The following is a 19,968-nucleotide window of genomic DNA, read 5'->3' as shown; positions in this document are numbered from 1 at the left end:
TTTATACTTATTAAGGAATATTACATAACTGTGAAAAAAATAATTTGAAGGATTTATCTAGTATCTACATGGAGAGGACTCCAGGATACATTCATTGTGAATGGAAAAAAACCCCAGCAAAGTGAAGGAATATATTAATATTTATTCATATTTTCTTGGAATGATACTGAAAATCTGGAAATAAACAATAAATTAACAAAAGGGATTTCTCAGGTGGGAGACTAGAAAGATGCAATTGTAATAGCAGGAAATCTTTTAGCTCCCTGTGTGTGTGTGTGTGTGTGTCTGTGTGCGAGTGTGTGTGTGTATACACATATTTAAATACATATTATTTTACATAACTATTTTAATAATTACCCATACACTCAGAAGTGACTTTGAAACCCTGAGACATTACATGCCACTGACACATCTGTTAATTTCTTTGAAGAAAAGAGCCTTTCTCTCTCTGTCTGCAGCCTTACTTTTCCATAATAAATTTGAAATATGCCTCTGATATTGTCCTTTTCCCAAAATTTAACCAAATCAGAATATGCATGCAGTTCCTGAGAATCTGGTCTCTCTGATTTTCTGATCTAATTTAGACGTTTATAGGATAAAAGAATACTTGCCGCGCTTCTTAAATTTAATTACAGGGTTAAACGGGCCCGATGAAAAGACTGCATTGGTTCTAACATAAATTACCTTCGCTCTGCAGGAGGAGCATTATCCGCTGCTTGGACCGTGAGTGCATAAGTCCGCCCGACTATCATTTCCACCCCCGGAGCGATGGTGATAAGCCCTGTTGTTTTATTGATGATGAAGTCTCCCTGAGCCCCAACAAGGATTTCATATGTGATCTCCCCATTTGACCCTTCGTCTGCGTCGACTGCAGTGAGCTGGAATTGAAAATCACAACATAAATCCTCTTGGGACTCAACTTTTCACCACCATGTCGTTTTTTCCCCCAACAAAAGAAGCTTGCTTTCAAAGAAAAAAACACAGGAAAGTTTCCTTGACATATATACTGTTGGTTTTTTTTTTTTTTTTAACTGAAGCTACTGTGTCCTGTTACAATACTAAAGCAATCACAAGAATAAGAGTGATTTTGTTTTTTGTGAGAGTGATTAAGAAATAAACTTTGGATCTTGAAGGCTTATCTTTATTTTAATTTAATAAAGGGAAAAAGAGGAAAGCCCTAACAGAAAATCTAATATCCCTATAGGAAATTTATTTTTTCTGTCTTGCCTTGCATTCTTGACATATAAACTCATATTAAAAGACTGAGCCTGGAAAAAATGAAATAGGCATAGTCTGCCTTTGTTACTCCCAACCTTCCTTTTACTCTCATTTTTCCTTCCATAATTTTCTCCTCCCTGTCTCCCAGAGACTCTCATCTTTGTGTCCTTTTTGTTTACAATTGCTCTAGGAAAGGTTCTTAACTTGCACCCCCTGATTTATAAAGGACTGATAAGTCGTAGAGTATTAATGTGTCAACAATCAAACAAATGCGTCTCCCATTGTAGAATATCAAGGGTAACATAGCCCAAGAAATGTTTCTTTGGGGAAAGAAAATCTATTCGGAGCCCTTGAAATTAAGCATGTAAACATCTGTACAGCCAATTTACATATATCTATAATCATTTTGAAGGAACTGGTATCTAAAAGACTTTATTTGGGATATCATATGAAAAGATAACAATGATTAACTTCATCAAGCCACATTAAAGCAACAGTGATTTATTATATTAAAAGTGGCTCCTTGACTTGCTGATACATATAAATTAAAGGGGAAAAAGGATATAAAGGGATTCTAACAGAAATCTTATAGTAAGCATTTTACATACATCAATAGTATTTTCTGTATTCATCATACAAAAAGTGAAGAATGAAAGAAAGTGGTCTCAATTTACACATGAGGGAATAGAATTAAAAGTTTTCTGTGGAATAAAGAAAACACACGTAATTGTAGTAAATTAACCTACCTGTAGAAATGTTTTATTTACTTATATTTTCAATACATTACTTCTAAAAATAGTAGTTTTTATAGTTTGCAGACTCCTTTGAAAATACAGTAAAGATGCTGGTATACCTTCCTTGATCAAATGTAAACACACACATTTACCTTGAAACTTGAATTCAATTTCAGGAACACCATATTAACTAATTTCCCATTCAAAAGTTCATGTTTAATATCCTCAATAAATGTAAACAAAGTACCTTATACACTGTACTGTGCTGAAGGGGTTATATTATGCATATTCTATTTTTTATTATATGTCATGCTTAGAGTGATAATGTCCATAGAAATAGCAGCCAAAAATAATTGAGAATGAAAAAGGAAATGACATTAATGCAACTAAGTCCTGAGACTGGCTATTTGGGGGTGGACAGATGTGGTTGCTGGAAGGAAAGGCATTTTATGACATGATTCTGCGACTTGTATAAGCCTGACAGACATATTCCTAAAGGCAAAGGAGAAACATTTGCAGAAACAGTCAAAATGAATGGCATATATTTGTAGAGAGCTATTCAAGCCAGAGAAACTAATTCTGTTTTGTGTATGGATAAAATTAGAAAATTAGAGGATGGGGATAACAGAGGAGATATCAATTTTGATTATACTTAAATCACTTAAAATGTCTCAGGAAATCTTAATTAAAATTTAGCTCAAATTGGATTCAATATTAACATTCTTCCTGGGACTTAAATTGGCTAAAGGAATGTAATGATAAATGGCAATGCATCAAGTTAAGAAAGGTGTTAAGGAGGGTGCTTCAGGGATGTCAGCATTATAGCTGGTCTTATTTAACATTTTCATAAATGATGTTGGAAGGGAGGATAAGCTGGATGATAATTACATTGAGGAAGGTACCCACCTGGGAGATGCTAGAAATACCAAATAGTACTGCAAAACACAGGAGACAGAAACACCCACTAAATTGCAGAGATAGTCAACCACAGTTGAGCTAAGGTATTCAGGGAACACAATTAGCTCTGCAGAAATTATTAGGAGGTAGAAAGTTCAACAAGTACACAAAATAAGGATTCTATGTTTAAGTTACCTAGATAACACTATTTTTCAGTCTTTTACTACTAAATAGTAAAATAATGGGTTATGAGTCAACATAATTTGTTTGCATATATGCTAACAAAGATATTTTAAGGAAATTAATGGTAGTCCACCGTCAGAAAAATAAGCTGAGACACTGATTCTGAATACCCAAATCATAATAGTGTCTTCCATGTAAGATCCCGAAAACTCAAGACCTTTTTTTTTTTAAAACCTCAACATTAGCAGGAGAATTGCTTGAACCCGAGAGGCAGAGGTTGCAGTGACCTGAGATCATGCCACTGCACTCCAGCCTGGCAACAGAGTGAGACTCTTAAAAAAAAAAAAAAAAAATCGAAAACCTCAACGACATTACACAGTAGATGTCCCCTTCTGAAGTCTATTAGATGATGTTGAATGGAGCTGTAGTTGCTAATTTTGGAGCTAACCTATGGCAAGAATTTAATTCAATTATAGTTCAATGACTCTGTGACCAGTAGATAGTGTCTATGAGATGGAAATATATGAAGCTCATTTCTAATTTAGCGGGGAAATCTGCTTCCTAAATGAAAAGGGCATTTATTTACATGGGGAGGCCAATATTTTGCTTACAAGTTTCAGATGAAAGTAAAAACAATACTATGACTTTAAAGTGTTCATTGAAACATTGTGATATCTAAAAGGTAAGAAATTGTGAGCTATTTGTTTTTTTTATTTTTTTCGATGATGTTTTATAGTTCTATTCAGGAACTTTAGCCCTACCCTTTCATAATTCCTTCCTCTCAGTGTTTCAACATGTGCATATTCCAAATGTCCCCATCTGTATTAGTCTGTTTTCATGCTGCTTATAAAGACATACCTGAGACTGGGTAATTTACAAAGGGAAGGTTTATTGGAATGCCACGTGGAATTCCACGTGGGTAGGGAAGCCTCACAATCATGGCAGAAGGTGAAAGGTGCATCTTATGTGGCGGCAGACAAGAGAAGAGAGCTTGTGCAGGGAAGCTCCCCTTTTTAAAACCATCAGATCTCATGAGACTTGCTCACTATCACAAGAACAGCACAGGAAAGACTTGCCCCAATGATTCAATTACCTCCCACTGGGTCCTCCCACAACACGTGGGAATTCAAGATGAGATCTGAGTGGGAATACATCCAAACCATATCATTCCAACCCTGGCCCCTCCCAAATCTAATGTTCTCACATTTCAAAACCAATCATGCCTTCTCAACAGTCTTCCAAAGTCTTAACTCATTTCAGCATTAACTCAAAAGTCCACAGTCAAAAGTCCCTTCCACCTATGAGCCTGTCAAATCAAAAGCAAGTTAGTTACTTCCTACATACAATGGAGATACAGGCATTGGGTAAACACAGCCTTTCCAAATGGGAGGAATTGGCCAAAACAAAGGGGCTACAGGCCCCAAGCAAGTCCGAAATCCAGTGGGGCAGTCAAATCTTAAAGCTCCAAAATGATCTCTTTTGACTTCATGTCTCACATGCAGGTCATGCTGATGTAAGAGGTGGGTTTCCATGCTCATGGGCAGCTCTGTCCCTTTGGCTTTGCAGGGGACAGCCTCCCCCCCAACTTTGTTTATGGGCTGGCATTGAGTGTCTGTAGCTTTTGCAGGTGCACAGTACAAGCTGTAGGTGGATCTACCATTCTGGGCTCTGGAGGACAGTGGCACTCTTCTCACAGCTCCACTGGTCAGTGCCCCAGTAGGGACTCTGTGTGAGGGCTCTGACCCTGCATTTCCCTTCTGCACTGCCCTAGCAGAGGTTCTCCAGGAGGGCCCTGCCCCTCAGCAAACTTTTGTCTGGGCAACCAGGTGTTTCCATACATCCTCTGAAATCTAGGCAGAGGTTCCCAAACCTCAGTTCTTGACTTCTGTGCACCTGCAGGCTCAACACCATGTGGAAACTGCTGAGGCTTGGAGCTTGAAACCTCTGAAGCCACAGCCTGAGCTCTATGTTGGACCCTTTCAGCCATGGCTGGAGTGGCTGGGACACAGGACACCAAGTCCCTAGGCTGCACACAGAACAGGGACCCTGGGCCTGCCCATGAAACCATTTTTTCCTCATAGGCCTCTGGGCCTGTGATGAGAGAGGCTGCTGTGAAGACCTCTGACGTGCCCTGGAGATATTTTCCCCATTGTCTTGGGGATTAACATTCAGCTTCTTGTTACTTATGCAAATTTTTGCAGGTGGCTTTAACTTCTCCTTAGAAAATGGGATTTTCTTTTATATTGTGTTGTCAGGCTGCAAATTTTCCAAACTTTTATGTTCTGTTTCCATTATAAAACTGAATGCACTTAACAGCACCCAAGACACCTCATGAATGTTTTGCTGCTAAGAAATTTATTCCGCCAGGTATCCCAAATCATCTCTCTCAAGTTCAAAGTTCCACAAATCTCTAGTGCAGGGGCAAAATGCCACCAGTGTCTTTGCTAAAACATAACAAAATTCACCTTTGCTCCAGTTCCCAAGAAGTTCCTCATCTCCCTCTGAGACCACCTCAGGCTGGACTTTATTGTTCACATCACTATCAGCATTTTGGACAAAGCCATTTGACAAGTCTCTAGGAAGTTCCAAATTTTCCCACATCTTCCTGTCTTTTTCTAACACTCCAGACTGTTCCAACCTATGCCTGTTACTCAGTTCTGAAATTGCTTCCACATTTTCAGGTATGTTTTCAGCATCACCCCACTCTACTGTTACCAATTTACTGTATTAGTTAATTTTCACATTGCTGATATAGACATACCCGAGACTGGGCAATTTACAAAAGAAAACAGGTATTGAAATTACAGTTCTATACAGCGGGGAGGTCGCACAATCATGGCAGAAGATGGTAGCGGATAAGAGAGGAGAGCTTGCGCAGGGAAACTTCCATTTTTAAAGCTATCAGATTGTGGGAGACTTATTCACTATCATGAGAACAGCAAGGGAAAATCTTGCCCCCATGATTCAATTACCTCCCACCAGATCCCTCCCACAATACTTGGGAATTCAAAATGAGATTTGGGTGTGGACACAGCCAAACCATATCACCATCAATCACCCACGTGACCACAAAATAATCTAAGTTGCTCCTAATGTTTCCTTTTAAATTTTGGCTGCAGTTTACTACTCTCTTTAATTGCTCTTTCCTGGTTCTGATAAAAAAAAAATACAGCTTGATATAAAAGGACAAATATAAAGAAGATTGAATTGTGCATAAGCTGAACAAAAACATTCAAATTGGAGTCTCAAAAATGACACAGAATTAAAGCCACAGTTGATATAAACCATATGCAAGAATATAAATTGTAATGCAAGAGTGTAAACATGGTATTTTATATGAATAAATATATTTTTTATTAGAAGTGAATTATGGGCTGGAAGCTGTGGCTCACGCTTGTAATTCCAGCACTTTGGGAGGTCAAGGTGGGCAGATCACGAGGTCAGGAGTTTGAAATCATCCTGGCTAACACAGTGAAACCCCATCTCTACTAAAAATACAAAAAAATTAGCCAGGCGTGGTGGCGAGCACATGTAATCCCAGTTTTTTTGGGAGGCTGAGGCAGGAGAATGGCGTGAACCCAGGATGTGGAGCTTGCAGTGAGCCAAGATTGTGCCACTGCACTCCAGCCTGGGTGACAGAGTGAGAATCTGTCTCAAAAAAAAAAAAAAAAAGTGAATTATGGCTTAATTGATAATGCATGAATGTGTTGATCATTTGATGTTTTTGCCTCTTGGGCATCCTTGGCTCTTGCTTCCAGTAAAAGTCCCTTATTTTCCTTTGGGGAGCAATTAATTATTTTCACCATCCATGTTTGGATGGAGCTGACACTTAGCTCCAATGATAGGCATCTCATGCCTGGAAATTGTTTAGCAAAAAAACATGTCAAGTTATTCAAGTTGGTATAGTCAAGGTGACTCCTAGAACTACTGGAAAAGAGTGTTTTTTTCTTCCTCTAGGGCGAAACTGGTAAATTTACATCTAGTGTTTCTGCTGGCTTTCCGGTCTTCATTGGATGTACCTAAGACTGAGACCCATACAGAAGAAGACATGTCAAGAAATAAGCAGAAAATATCGCTCATGACATGGTTTCTGGTTATGCCTGAAACCAAATTCACCACTTTCTGATAGATTAAAAATTACATATTTTAAATGCTAATTTATTTTGAAATTATGTCTTTCAACCATAAGAACCCTAAATATATAAAATAGTTTTGATGGTTAACTACTTTTCTTGGTTTGCTTTTTGATTATTTTTCTAGGATTATTGTGCTTCGAGATTTTGGTTTGAGATACCATGTAATCATTAATACAATAATGTAATATACAATTATTCATTACAATAGGCAAAGATATTGCTTGAAAGTGGTAGAATTGTCCCTGTATAGAAATAATATTGAATTACTCAATAAGTAAAAAAAATACAGATAAATTAGCTGGTAAATATTTCCATCAAGAGAGGACAGACTCGATTTCAGGGAACTATTTAAATGAGTATTGCTTTGTTTTTTCTTCTTCATAATTTCATGGATAGAGGATTCATTCTTACATAGATATGAGCAACCTCAGCATACAATTTTTTTCGTTATTAAGATGAGAACTCTCACCTTTTAACTTAAAGGAAACACTTTCATAGCTTCTCTTTGATATATATGAATTGCCAGAATCACTACTCCTGTGCTTTGGGACCATTGTTATGTAAAATAAGGGTACCACCACAGGTAATCTAATAACAGAGATAGCTTCTAAGTGACTCATGGGCAGGGAGCATAGATGTCCTGAAGATGCTGGACAAAAGGATGATTCATGCCCCCCACCCCCCAGCTGGGGACAGAGTAGGACACCTCAAGATTTCATCACACTACTGAAAATGGTACAAAATTTAAAACTTTGGAATTGTTGATTTCTAGAATTTTCCATTTAATGTTCTCAGAGTATAGTTGACCAAAAGTAATAGAAACCATGGAAAGCAAAACTGAGGACAAGGGAAGAATACTGTAAAAATAAACATGAACTAAGAGATTTACCTCACAGCATATGTAAAATTAACTCAAAATGCATCACAGACCTAAAGGTGAAAGCTACACTATGAATACTAGAAGATAATATAGGAGAAAATCTTTGTGAATTTGGTTGGCAAATTTTCTTAAATAGGACAGTAAAAGTATGATACAATAAAAAATAAACTTCCTAAAAATTAAAAGCTTTTTCTCTAGCAAAAACATAAGAATATGATACATAAAATACAGATTATGTATTTGCAAAATATTTGCAGATAATATATCTGATAAAGGACTTGTATTTATAATTTATAGAGAATACTTGCCAGTCAGGACTAAGAAAACAAACACAAATTTTTTAAATGAGTGAAAGATTTGAATAGATATTTCACCAAAGAAGATCAATAAATGGCTAATAAGCACATGGAAGTATCTCAAATTAATTTGTCATTAAGGGAACACAAAATCACAATGAGATACTAATAAGCATCTGTATACTGGCTTTAACAAATGAACTGACAATACTATCAGAGAGGATGTAGTGAGTGGTAAAATGGTACAAGCCACTGTTATTAAAAAGCAGTTTGACAGTTTATTTAAAAAGTATATATTTACCATGTAATCTAGCACTTTTCGTAAGGTATCTATATATAACAAACAGAAAAATAAACATATATGTGTATATATATGTGTGTATATATATTTATATTTCCAAAAAGTGACTTATATAGAATATTCACAGTCACATTAAACTGGAAACAACTGAAATGCCCATCAACTGGTAAACAGATAAGCAGAATGTGTTTTCACATGATGGATTCTATTCAGTAACTCAAAGAAACAGATATATAGCATTGATTCATGCCACAGCATAGATGAGCTACATAAACATTATGCTATTTAAAAAGCCAGGTAAAATAAAAGTAAAAGATACATACTATGGGACTCCATATTTTTTTAATTCCTAGACAAGGAAAACTTTTAGAGGCGGAAACCAAAACAGGGGGTGTCTACAGCTGAAAATGGGAGTGAACATTGACTACAAGTGGTCATGAGTAAAGTTTTGGGGTGATGGAAATTTTGGGGGTGAAAGAAATGTATAGAACTAGATTGTGGTCATTGTTGCACTACTGTCTAAATTTACTAAAACCAGCCCAACTCTTTCATGGAACTGATGCTTACTGGTCTTTGAATAAACACAGAAATTGACCCCCCCGCCCCACCATACCCTGTCTTGAAGCTTGAAACTTACATTTGTCTCATGGGAGTTTCTTCCTTAGGAAACTAACCCTCAACCCTCCTAGAAACCAAGGAACTGAAACTCACCAGATAACTGTATCCAGAAAATGAGATGCCAGACCTCTCATCCATGGATCATGATTCCAGTTTACCAATTCCTCTTCCTTACCCTACCTTAATATTTGTTTTTGCACAAGTATTTTTTCCCTGCTATATAAACCCCTAATTTTAATCATTTGGGGAGATGGATTTGAGACTTTATCTCCTGTTCTCCTCAGCTGCAGCATCTGATTAAAGTTTTCTTCTCTGGCAATATTTATTGTCTCAGTGATTGGCATTTTGTGAAGCAAGCAGCAGGACCTAGATGAAACCCTTGATGTTTTGCTAATATACATACATGAGGACATGTAAATTATACCTTAATAAAGTTATCAAAAATAACAAAGATAATTTCACCCACACATCTGACCTTTTTAATGATCTTTATCCATTTTTTTCTGCTACATTATAGAATGCCATTCAGGCTATTTGTTCATGTATTGTTTCATCATTTGAGTAACTTTCTTCCTTTTTCCTGCCTTCTTATGCACCTCACAAAGTTTAGGTCTTGATTATTTGTTTCTTTCTTTCTCTTTTAAACCATTGTACGTTCCTCTGCCTTCAGAGACTTTACTATCAACTCCATGAACTCCATGCTACCTTTGTAAAACTACTTCTTCCTCCTACAAATGGACAGATATGAAAGCTCTGGCAAGCAAAGAAAAGCCAGACCCATGGAAGAAAAGCAGAATTGAATCAGCAAATCCCACTATGAAAGGCTGTCTGTGTTGAGAAAAGTAATAAGTAGAAGAGAAGGTGAAATTGTGGAATATAGAATGGAGAGCACACAAACAAAGATTTCAAGATAAGATACCTTCATATTTTCCTCTGAGAGAACATTTTATAGCAAGAGTATAATTTTCTTAGCAGCTCCCTTCAGATGTGATAATGATTAATGGCCAATGCTGGAGAATTGCACAGATTTGGCAGAAATCAAGCTACAAGATATACTTGAGAACTCTATTGGGATCATTTGGGGTTAATGTCTCCTTATGACATGCCAGAATATGAGATAGGATTGTATCACTTGGGCCTTTTTTGTTGGTTATATTTATCCTAATTTTACATTTGAAGCCTTGAGTTAAATTCTAACTTTGACCTTATCTGATATGTAGTGGCTGGCAGCCATAGCTTATACATGTATAGATATGCATAAAAATGACATCACTTAAGGCATTCTTCGGTGGTTTCCTAGTATGACAGAGTCGATGTTTCTTTTTTGCCTCACCAGATGTGTTTAAGTGTGGAATGAAATATAAACAAATGTTTATGGAATCAGTATTGTAAACAAGAAGGTGGACAGTAAAGTTATATGGTGACCCCATATCACTGATGATTTGTTCCTAGAAATTCTCAAGGGCAATTATAAGGATCCTTTTGCACACTCAGGTTGAACTTCACCTAGAAGTAGAATATGCCTAATCTACAAGCTTCTGGGAGAAACAATACTTCTGTATGCACACAATATACTTGAATCTTATTCATATCATATATACTTAGAGGAAATGTATCAGTCTATTTTCACACTGCTATAAGGAACTAATTCAAATTTATGAAGAAACGAGTTTTAATTGACTCACAGTTCCACAGGCTTAACAGGAAGCATGACTGGGAGGCCTCAGGAAACTTATAATCATTACAGAAGGCAAAGGAGAAGGAAGCACCTTGTTCACATGGCAGCAGGAGAGAGAGCGAGAGGAGAAGTGCCATACACTTTTAAACCATCAGCTCTCATGAGAAGTCACTCACTATCATGAGAATAGCATGGGAGAAATTTGCCTCCATAATCCAATTACCTCCCACTAGGCCCCTACTCCAATACTAAGGTTCACAACTCAAGGTGAGATTTGGGTGGGGACACAGAGCCAAACCAAACCGAGGAACAATCCTTGGGTCACCTTAATCAACACTGGACATAAAGAACTAAGAGGGATTTGAAGTTCAATAAATTAGTTTACTGAATCAAGTAGAGATGGCTTTTAGGCAAACATATTAACCTAAATAAGTAGGGAACATTCTTTTTCAATAACTTGGCATTACTCAGGAATGATTACTGAGTAATCAATGATTACTGAAGCAACAATTATAATAAATTCTGATGTATTTAAATGGCTCTAGTTGGCTATACTAGAAGATCAAGTCAGGAGGGACATATCTCTGGGAACTATGGACAATCTAAACTATACCAAGATGTCATTTGTAAGTATGGGCATTATCAATCTTCTATTACAGTCATATTTCTATGAATTAGGTAACAAACTTATCTTCTTCATGGTATCTTTGGCGAACTTTGGACAGACTAAGAATCAATGCATTGCTTTATTAAAGAAAAGTGACTGGTGTGCTGCATTCATATGCAGAAGCTTTTGCTAGTGAAAGTTTATTCCTAGGGGATGGTTTATGGTTATGCTATCAGACCAGATGCAGAATTGTCTGAGAAAGAGTATCTAATGGCTACTCTGGTAATGTAAAATGTATGATATGTAGGAACAGTCTATTTTTTGCTAGGAAAGTTGAGAAAATAATTTGGAAATATTAAAGTGTATTGTGTTAAATATTTCATCTCTCTGCCTCAGCTCTATCATGTAATAAGGGATTTTTAAATTTATTTATGTAGTTAGATAAAAATGAAATTTGAGTGCATACTGATCTCTAGGACAGAAAGATTATTTGGATGGGCAACATAAAACTTACAAGCTAGGTAATCCTTATGTGGAAAGATTTGCCAGAGAAAGAATTGAATTTACATGTGTAAACTAATATACCCAGTTGAATGTATCAACACTTATAAAAAGGCAGAAATAATAGAGGATAAGGGGAAAAAATTGTCTTTCAAATGTTAAAGAAATATCAGAACAGTTAAGTGAACCTATCTGTGGTTGTTAATTTGCATTGTAGAGGGAATTCCAACTTCTTACTGTATGAAATATGCTCTGTGATAGCCAGTGTTTTAACATCTATTTTTAATGCACTAGATATTATAGAAGTTAGTGTAACAAAAAGTTTAAGAAGATTCCTCAGAAATGTGTAGCAAGTGGGTAACACATACTGAGTGCAGATGACTTAGAAGGCATAAGACATTATATATAAAGTTACAAGACTTCTACTATGCTATTGCCATAGAAGCTATATTGTTGTCTGCCTGGTATCCTTAATTAAAGCTAAATCAACTTGGAGCTGTGTAAGGTCTACTGGGTCTCTCCAGGTTGGCATTCAGTCTGAACCTAAGGCTGCTGCTCATTAAACTATCACTGGAAATTCACTATTCAGTGTGATTTCTGATGGAAAAATGATATAATGGGTTTGCTTTTATGTTTGTTGATTTCTTCATGTGTCAATAACATTCAGGAAGTTCTTCAATAACTCCTGCTGGCCAAGCAAATTGGGGATTGCAAATGTATTTATTTTCAGATTTATTCTCTGTGGCCTTAATGTGAACAAGTGATGCTTTAAAGCCAAAAAGCATAACAGGCTCCCAGTTTTCCCCCTTCTCTTAAGCATATCCTAGAATAATCCAAGATGATGGGCACCTCAGTAGGGTAGGTGATTGGCAAATTTATCACTTTGGCTTGTATAATTTCGAAAAAGATATTGATAACATTAATAATAACATGATCATTAAATATTTATATGAATGAATAATTGTCACTGAAGATGAATCTCCCATCTATGCATTTTTCTTCCCAAAAAAAGGCAAGAAATAAAACAAGAAGATGACTTTAAAGCATTTCTTTTCACAGCCTGACTATTAAAAGGGCTTGTTTCTTTTCTGCAGCAACTTCATGATCCTTTTGTAAAGGTTCATTGGTTCTAATTACTCAAACTCTGAGACTGGAAACTGGAACCTTAAGTGCTCTAATGCAATCAAATTCTCTCATGCCCAACTTACACTCTCAAAAAAAGATTTCCTCAAAGTTGGCTTCCATTAATTTCCATCTCATTAGCTTTAACCCATCGATTTAAGGACCCAGTCTTTCATACTTCTTCAAGAAATCTCATATTGTATACAATGCCAGATCTAAACTACTCTACATGCAAGGTAGACATCTTAAATTAATTTATAAATAATTGGATCCATTTATTCAGACCTTAATTTGTACCAAATGTCTGACTCCGAAAAATGAACAGTGGAAAAAAAACAGAAACAATAACTTCTGTCAAACAGAAGGTGCTCTAGGAAAGGAGATGAGAGAGAAACCTATCTTTAATTGAAATGCTGTTACAGAAACATAAAAATACATTACAAAAGTACAGAAAAGCCTGTCATGACAAAGGGGCTGGGAGAATAAACCAACATATATTTGACTTAGTAAAAGAAAAGCAAATCTTTGAGCATTCAGTTCCTCTTCTCTCCAATGCCAGTCAAATTTGTATCTTTAATGCCTCATGAAATTACTATGCCTTTGGCCGTATCATTTCATCTTCGACATCATATTATCTTCACCTGCCTATCTGAGTACTCTAACAGATCATCATCCCCACTCACTTTTGATGAATTCTCGTTAGTGCTCTTACTCTTTCTCATCAAATTTAACAATTCAATAATTGTGATGTTTTCTGATTATTTCACTGTGAAGGATTATTTCTTGCAAAATATAGTCAACTCCTTGAGGATTAGGGCTGTGCCTTACTCGTTCTACGTATTTTTCAGAGCACTTAGTTTAGTATGAATCACCTAAAAATCTATGTAGATTAAATTATAATCTAGCCAAGAAAGTAATACAACATGTAGCATACATATATTAGGACTTGCACAATAGTGCTTTTGTTTGTTTGTTTGTTTCCTTTGCCAAACTGGATGAGCAAGTTTACTAGGGTTTTAAGAAATCCCTACTGCTCTATTTAAATGTTTGTTTTTTCCCCTAAGATCTCCTGTATTTGAAATATCTCAATATCCAACTATTTTTATTTTACTCAGATGACTATGCTTGGACATTATAACTGTCAGGCCTCTGAGCCCAAGCCAAGCCATTGCATCCCCTGTGACTTGCACGTATACGCCCAGATGGCCTGAAGTAACTGAAGAATCACAAAAGAAGTGAATATGCCCTGCCCCACCTTAACTGATGACATTCCACCACAAAAGAAGTGTAAATGGCCAGTCCTTGCCTTAAGTGATGACATTACCTTGTGAAAGTCCTTTTCTTGGCTTATCCTGGCTCAAAAAGCACCTCCACCACTGAGCATCTTGCGACCCCCACTCCTGCCCGCCAGAGAACAAACCCCCTTTGACTGTAATTTTCCTTTACCTACCCAAATCCTATAAAACGGCCTCACCCTTATCTCCCTTCGCTGACTCTCTTTTCGGACTCAGCCCGCCTGCACCCGGGTGAAATAAACAGCCATATTGCTCACACAAAGCCTGTTTGGTGGTCTCTTCGCATGGACGCACATGAAATTTGGTGCCGTGACTGGGATCGGGGGACCTCCCTTGGGAGATCAATCCCCTGTACTCCTGTTCTTTGCTCCCTGAGAAAGATCCACCTATGACCTCAGGTCCTCAGACTGACCAGCCCAAGGAACATCTCACCAATTTCAAATCAGGTAAGCGGCCTCTTCTTACTCTCTTCTCCAACCTCTCTCACTGTCCCTCAACCACTTCCTCCTTTCCACTCTTCAATTTCTCCCTTCTCTTAATTTCAATTCCTTTCATTTTCTGGGAGAGACAAAGGAGACACATTTTATCCGTGGACCCAAAACTCCAGCGCCGGTCACGGACTGGGAAGGCAGCCTTCCCTTGGTGTTTAATCATTGCAGGGACGCCTGATTATACACCCACGTTTCAAGGGTGTCAGACCACGCAGGGACGCCTGCCTTGGTCCTTCACCCTTAGCAGCAAGTCCTGCTTTTCTGGGGAAGGGGCAAGTACCTCAATCCCTTCTCTCCTTGTCTCTAACCCTTCTCTGCTTTTCTGGGAGAGGGGCAAGTACCCCTCAACCCCTTCTCCTTCACCCTTAGTGGCAAGTCCAGCTTTTCTGGGAGAGGGACAAGTACCCCTCAACCCCTTCTCCTTCACCCTTAGCAGCAAGTCGCGCTTTTCTACGGGGCAAGAACCCCCAATCTCTTATTTCCATGCCCCAACCTCTTATCTCTGTGCCCCAATCCCTTATTTCCGCACCCCAACCTCGTATCTCTGTGCCCCAATCCCTCATTTCCATGCCCCGACCCCTTATTTCCGTGCTCTGACCCCTTATTTCTGCGCCCCATCCCTTATTTCTGCACCCCGACCTCTTATCTCTGTGCCCCAACCCCTTTTCCCACTTTTCTGGAAGGTAAGAACCCCCGAACCCCTTCCCTCTGTTTCCGTACTCTCTCTTTTCTCTAGGCTTGCTTCCTTCACTATAGGCAACCTTCCACCCTCCATTCCTCCTTCTACTCCCTTGGCCTGTGTTTTCAAAAACTTAAAACCTCTTCAACTCACACCTGACCTAAAGCCTAAATGCCTTATTTTCTTCTGCAATGCCGCCTGACCCCAATACAAACTCGACAGTAGTTCCAAATAGCCAGAAAATGGCACTTTGAATTTTTCCATCCTGCAAGATCTAAATAATTCTTGTCGTAAAATAGGCAAACGGTCTGAGGTGCCTGACGTCCAGGCATTCTTTTACACATCAGTCCCTTCCTAGTCTCTGTGCCCGATGCAACTCGTCCCAAATCTTCCTTCTTTCCCTCCTGCCTGCCCCCTAAGTCCCAACCCCAAGCGTTGCTGACTCTTTCTAATCTTCCTTTTCTACAGACCCATCTGACCTCTCTCCTCCTCGCCAGGCCGAGCTATGTCCCAATTCTTCCTCAAACTCTGCTCCTCCACCCTATAATCTTTTTATCACCTCCCCTCCTCACACCTGGTCGGGCTTACAGTTTCGTTCCGTGACTAGCCCTCCCCCACCTGCCCAGCAATTTACTCTTAAAAAGGTGGTTGCAGCCAAAGGCATAGTCAAGGTTAATGCTCCTTTTTCTTTATCCCAAATCAGATAGCGTTTAGGCTCTTTCTCATCAAATATAAAAATCCAGCCCAGTTCATGACTTGTTTGGCAGCAACCCTGAGACACTTTACAGCCCTAGACCCTAAAAAGTCAAAAGGCCGTCTTATTCTCAAAATATATTTTATTACCCAATCTGCTCCTGACATTAAATAAAACTCCAAAAATTAAATTCCGGCCCTCAAACCCCACAACAGGATTTAATTAACCTCGCCTTCAAAGTGTACAATAATAGAAAAAAGTTGCAATTCCTTGCCTCCACTGTGAGACAAACCCCAGCCACATCTCCAGCACACAAGAACTTCCAAACGCCTGAACCGCAGCGGCCAGGCATTCCTCCAGAACCTCCTCCCCCAGGAGCTTGCTACACATGCAGGAAATCTGGCCACTGGGCCAAGGAATGCCCGCAGCCCGGGATTCCTCCTAAGCCGCGTCCCATCTGTGTGGGACCCCGCTGAAAATCGGACCATTCAACTCACCTGGCAGCCACTCCCAGAGCCCCTGGAACTCTGGCCCAAGGCTGACTGACTCCTTCCCAGATCTTCTCGGCTTAGCGGCTGAAGACTGACACTGCTTGATCGCCTCGGAAGCCCCCTAGACCATCACAGATGCCGAGCTTCCGGTAACTCTCACAGTGGAAGGTAAGCCCGTCCCCTTCTTAATCAATACGGAGGCTACCCACTTCACATTACCTTCTTTTCAAGGGCCTGTTTCCCTTGCCTCCATAACTGTTGTGGGTATTGATGGCCAGGCTTCTAAATCTCTTAAAACTCCCCAACTCTGGTGCCAACTTAGACCATACTCTTTTAAGCACTCCTTTTTAGTTATCCCCACCTGCCCAGTTCCCTTATTAGGCTGAGACACTTTAACTAAATTATCTGCTTCCCTGACTATTCCTGGACTACAGCTATATCTCATTGCCGCCCTTCTTCCCAATCCAAAGCCTCCTTTGTGTCCTCCTCTTGTATCCCCCAACCTTAACCCACAAGTATAAGATACCTCTACTCCCTCCTTGGTGACCGATCATGCACCCCTTACCATCTCATTAAAACCTAATCACCCTTACCCCACTCAACGCCGACATCCCATCCCACAGCACACTTTAAAAAGATTAAAGCCTGTTATCACTCGCCTGCTACAGCATGGCCTTTTAAAGCCTAAAAACTCTCCTTACAATTCCCCCATTTTACCTGTCCTAAAACCAGATAAGCCTTACAAGTTAGTTCAGAATCTGTGCCTTATCAACCAAATTGTTTTGCCTATCCACCCCGTGGTGCCAAACCCATATATTCTCCTATCCTCAATACCTGCCTCTATAACCCATTATTCTGTTCTAGATCTCAAACATGCTTTCTTTACTATTCCTTTGCACCCTTAATCCCAGCCTCTCTTCGCTTTCACTTGGACTGACCCTGACACCCATCAAGCTCAGCAAATTACCTAGGCTGTGCTGCTGCAAAGCTTCACAGACAGCCCCCATTACTTCAATCAAGCACAAATTTCTTCCTCATCTGTTACCTATCTCAGCATAATTCTCATAAAAACACACGTGCTCTCCCTGCCAATCGTGTCCCACTGATCTCTCAAACCCCAGCACCTTCTACAAAACAACTCCTTTCCTTCCTAGGCATGGTTAGTGTGGTCAGAATTCTTACACAAGAGCCAGGACCACACCCTGTAGCCTTTCTGTCCAAACAACTTGACCTTACTGTTTTAGTCTAGCCCTCATGTCTGCGTGCAGCGGCTGCCACTGCATTAATACTTTTAGAGGCCCTCAAAATCACAAACGATGCTCAACTCACTCTCTACAGTTCTCATAACTTCCAAAATCTATTTTCTTCCTCATACCTGATGCATATACTTTCTGCTTCCCGGCTCCTTCAGCTATACTCACTCTTTGTTGAGTCTCCCACAATTACCGTTGTTCCTGACCCAGACTTCAATCCGGCCTCCCACATTATTCCTGATACCACACCTGACCCCCATGACTGTATCTCTCTGATCCACCTGACATTCACCCCATTTCCCCAAATTTCCTTCTTTCCTGTTCCTCACTCTGATCACGCTTGATTTATTGATGGCGGCTCCACCAGGCCTAATCGCCACACACCAGCAAAGGCAGGTTATGCTATAGTACAAGCCACTAGCCCGCCTCTTAGAACCTCTCATTTCCTTTCCATCGTGGAAATCTATCCTCAAGGAAATAACTTCTCAGTGTTCCATCTGCTATTCTACTACTCCTCAGGGATTATTCAGGCCCCCTCCCTTCCCTACACATCAAGCTCAAGGATTTGCCCCACCCAGGACTGGCAAATTAGCTTTACTCAACATGCCCTGAGTCAGATAACTAAAATACCTCTTAGTCTAGGTAGATACTTTCACTGGATAGGTAGAGGCCTTTCCTACAGGGTCTGAGAAGGCCACCGCAGTCATTTCTTCCGTTCTGTCAGACATAATTCCTCAGTTTAGCCTTCCCACCTCAATACAGTCTGATAACAGACAAGCCTTTATTAGTCAAATCAGCCAAGCAGTTTTTCAGGCTCTTAATATTCAGTGAAACCTTTATATCCCTTACGGTCCTCCATCTTCAATAAAAGTAGAATGGACTAAAGGTCTTTTAAAAACACACCTCACCAAGCTCAGCCACCAACTTAAAAAGGACTGGACAATACTTTTACCACTTTCCCTTCTCAGAATTCAGGCCTGTCCTCGGAATGCTACAGGGTACAGCCCATTTGAGCTGTATAGATGCTCCTTTTTATTAAGCCCCAGTCTCATTCCAGACACCAGAGCAACTTAAGACTGTGCCTCCCCAAAAACTTGTCATCCCTACTATCTTCTGTCTAGTCATACTCCTATTCACCGTTCTCAACTACTCATACATGCCCTGCTCTTGTTTACACTGCCGGTTTACACTGTTTTTCCAAGCCATCACAGCTGATATCTCCCGGTGCTATCCCCAAACTGCCACTCTTAACTCTTGAAGTAAATAAATAATCTTTGCTGGCAGGACTATGCTGAATCTCCTTAGGCACTCTCTAATCAGATATCCTGAGTCGTCCCAATTCTTAGACCTTTTATACCTGTTTTTCTCCTTCTGTTATTCCATTTAGTTTCTCAATTCATCCAAAACTGTATCCAGGCCATCACCAATCATTCTATATGACAAATGTTTCTTCTAACATCCCCACAATATCACCCCTTACCACAAGACCTCCCTTCAGCTTAATCTCTCCCACACCGCCAAGTCTAGGTTCCCACGCCGCCCCTAATTCCGCTTGAAACAGCCCTGAGAAACATCACCCATTCTCTCTCCATATCACCCCCCAAAAATTTTCACCACCCCAACACTTCAACACTATTTTGTTTTATTTTTCTTACTAATATAAGAAGGCAGGAATGTCAGGCCTCTGAGCCCAAGCCAAGCCATCGCATCTCCTGTGACTTGCACTTATACGCCCAGATGGCCTGAAGTAACTGAAGAATCACAAAAGAAGTGAATATGCCCTGCCCCACCTTAACTGATGACATTCCACCACAAAAGAAGTGTAAATGGCCAGTCCTTGCCTTAAGTGATGACATTACCTTCTGAAAGTCCTTTTCTTGGCTCATCCTGGCTC

The 19,968-nt window shown here is 39.4% G+C and overlaps 1 protein-coding gene across 1 annotated transcript in view; it reads right to left on the bottom strand.

Moving 5' to 3' along the window:
- PCDH15 (protocadherin related 15) overlaps positions 1–19,968 on the bottom strand; it is a 1,796,064-nt gene that overhangs the window by 343,048 nt on the left and 1,433,048 nt on the right. The window contains exon 17 of the mRNA XM_055352068.2: positions 685–878. Coding sequence (XP_055208043.2) covers positions 685–878 — 194 coding nt within the window. The remainder of the gene's footprint in view (positions 1–684; positions 879–19,968) is intronic.

The sequence above is a fragment of the Gorilla gorilla genome, chromosome 8 (genome assembly GCF_029281585.2).
Source record: "Gorilla gorilla gorilla isolate KB3781 chromosome 8, NHGRI_mGorGor1-v2.1_pri, whole genome shotgun sequence".
Taxonomy (NCBI): Eukaryota; Metazoa; Chordata; class Mammalia; order Primates; family Hominidae; genus Gorilla; species Gorilla gorilla.
The sequence above is the reverse complement of the archived record's forward strand: the minus strand, read 5'-3'. Positions and strand labels throughout refer to the sequence as shown.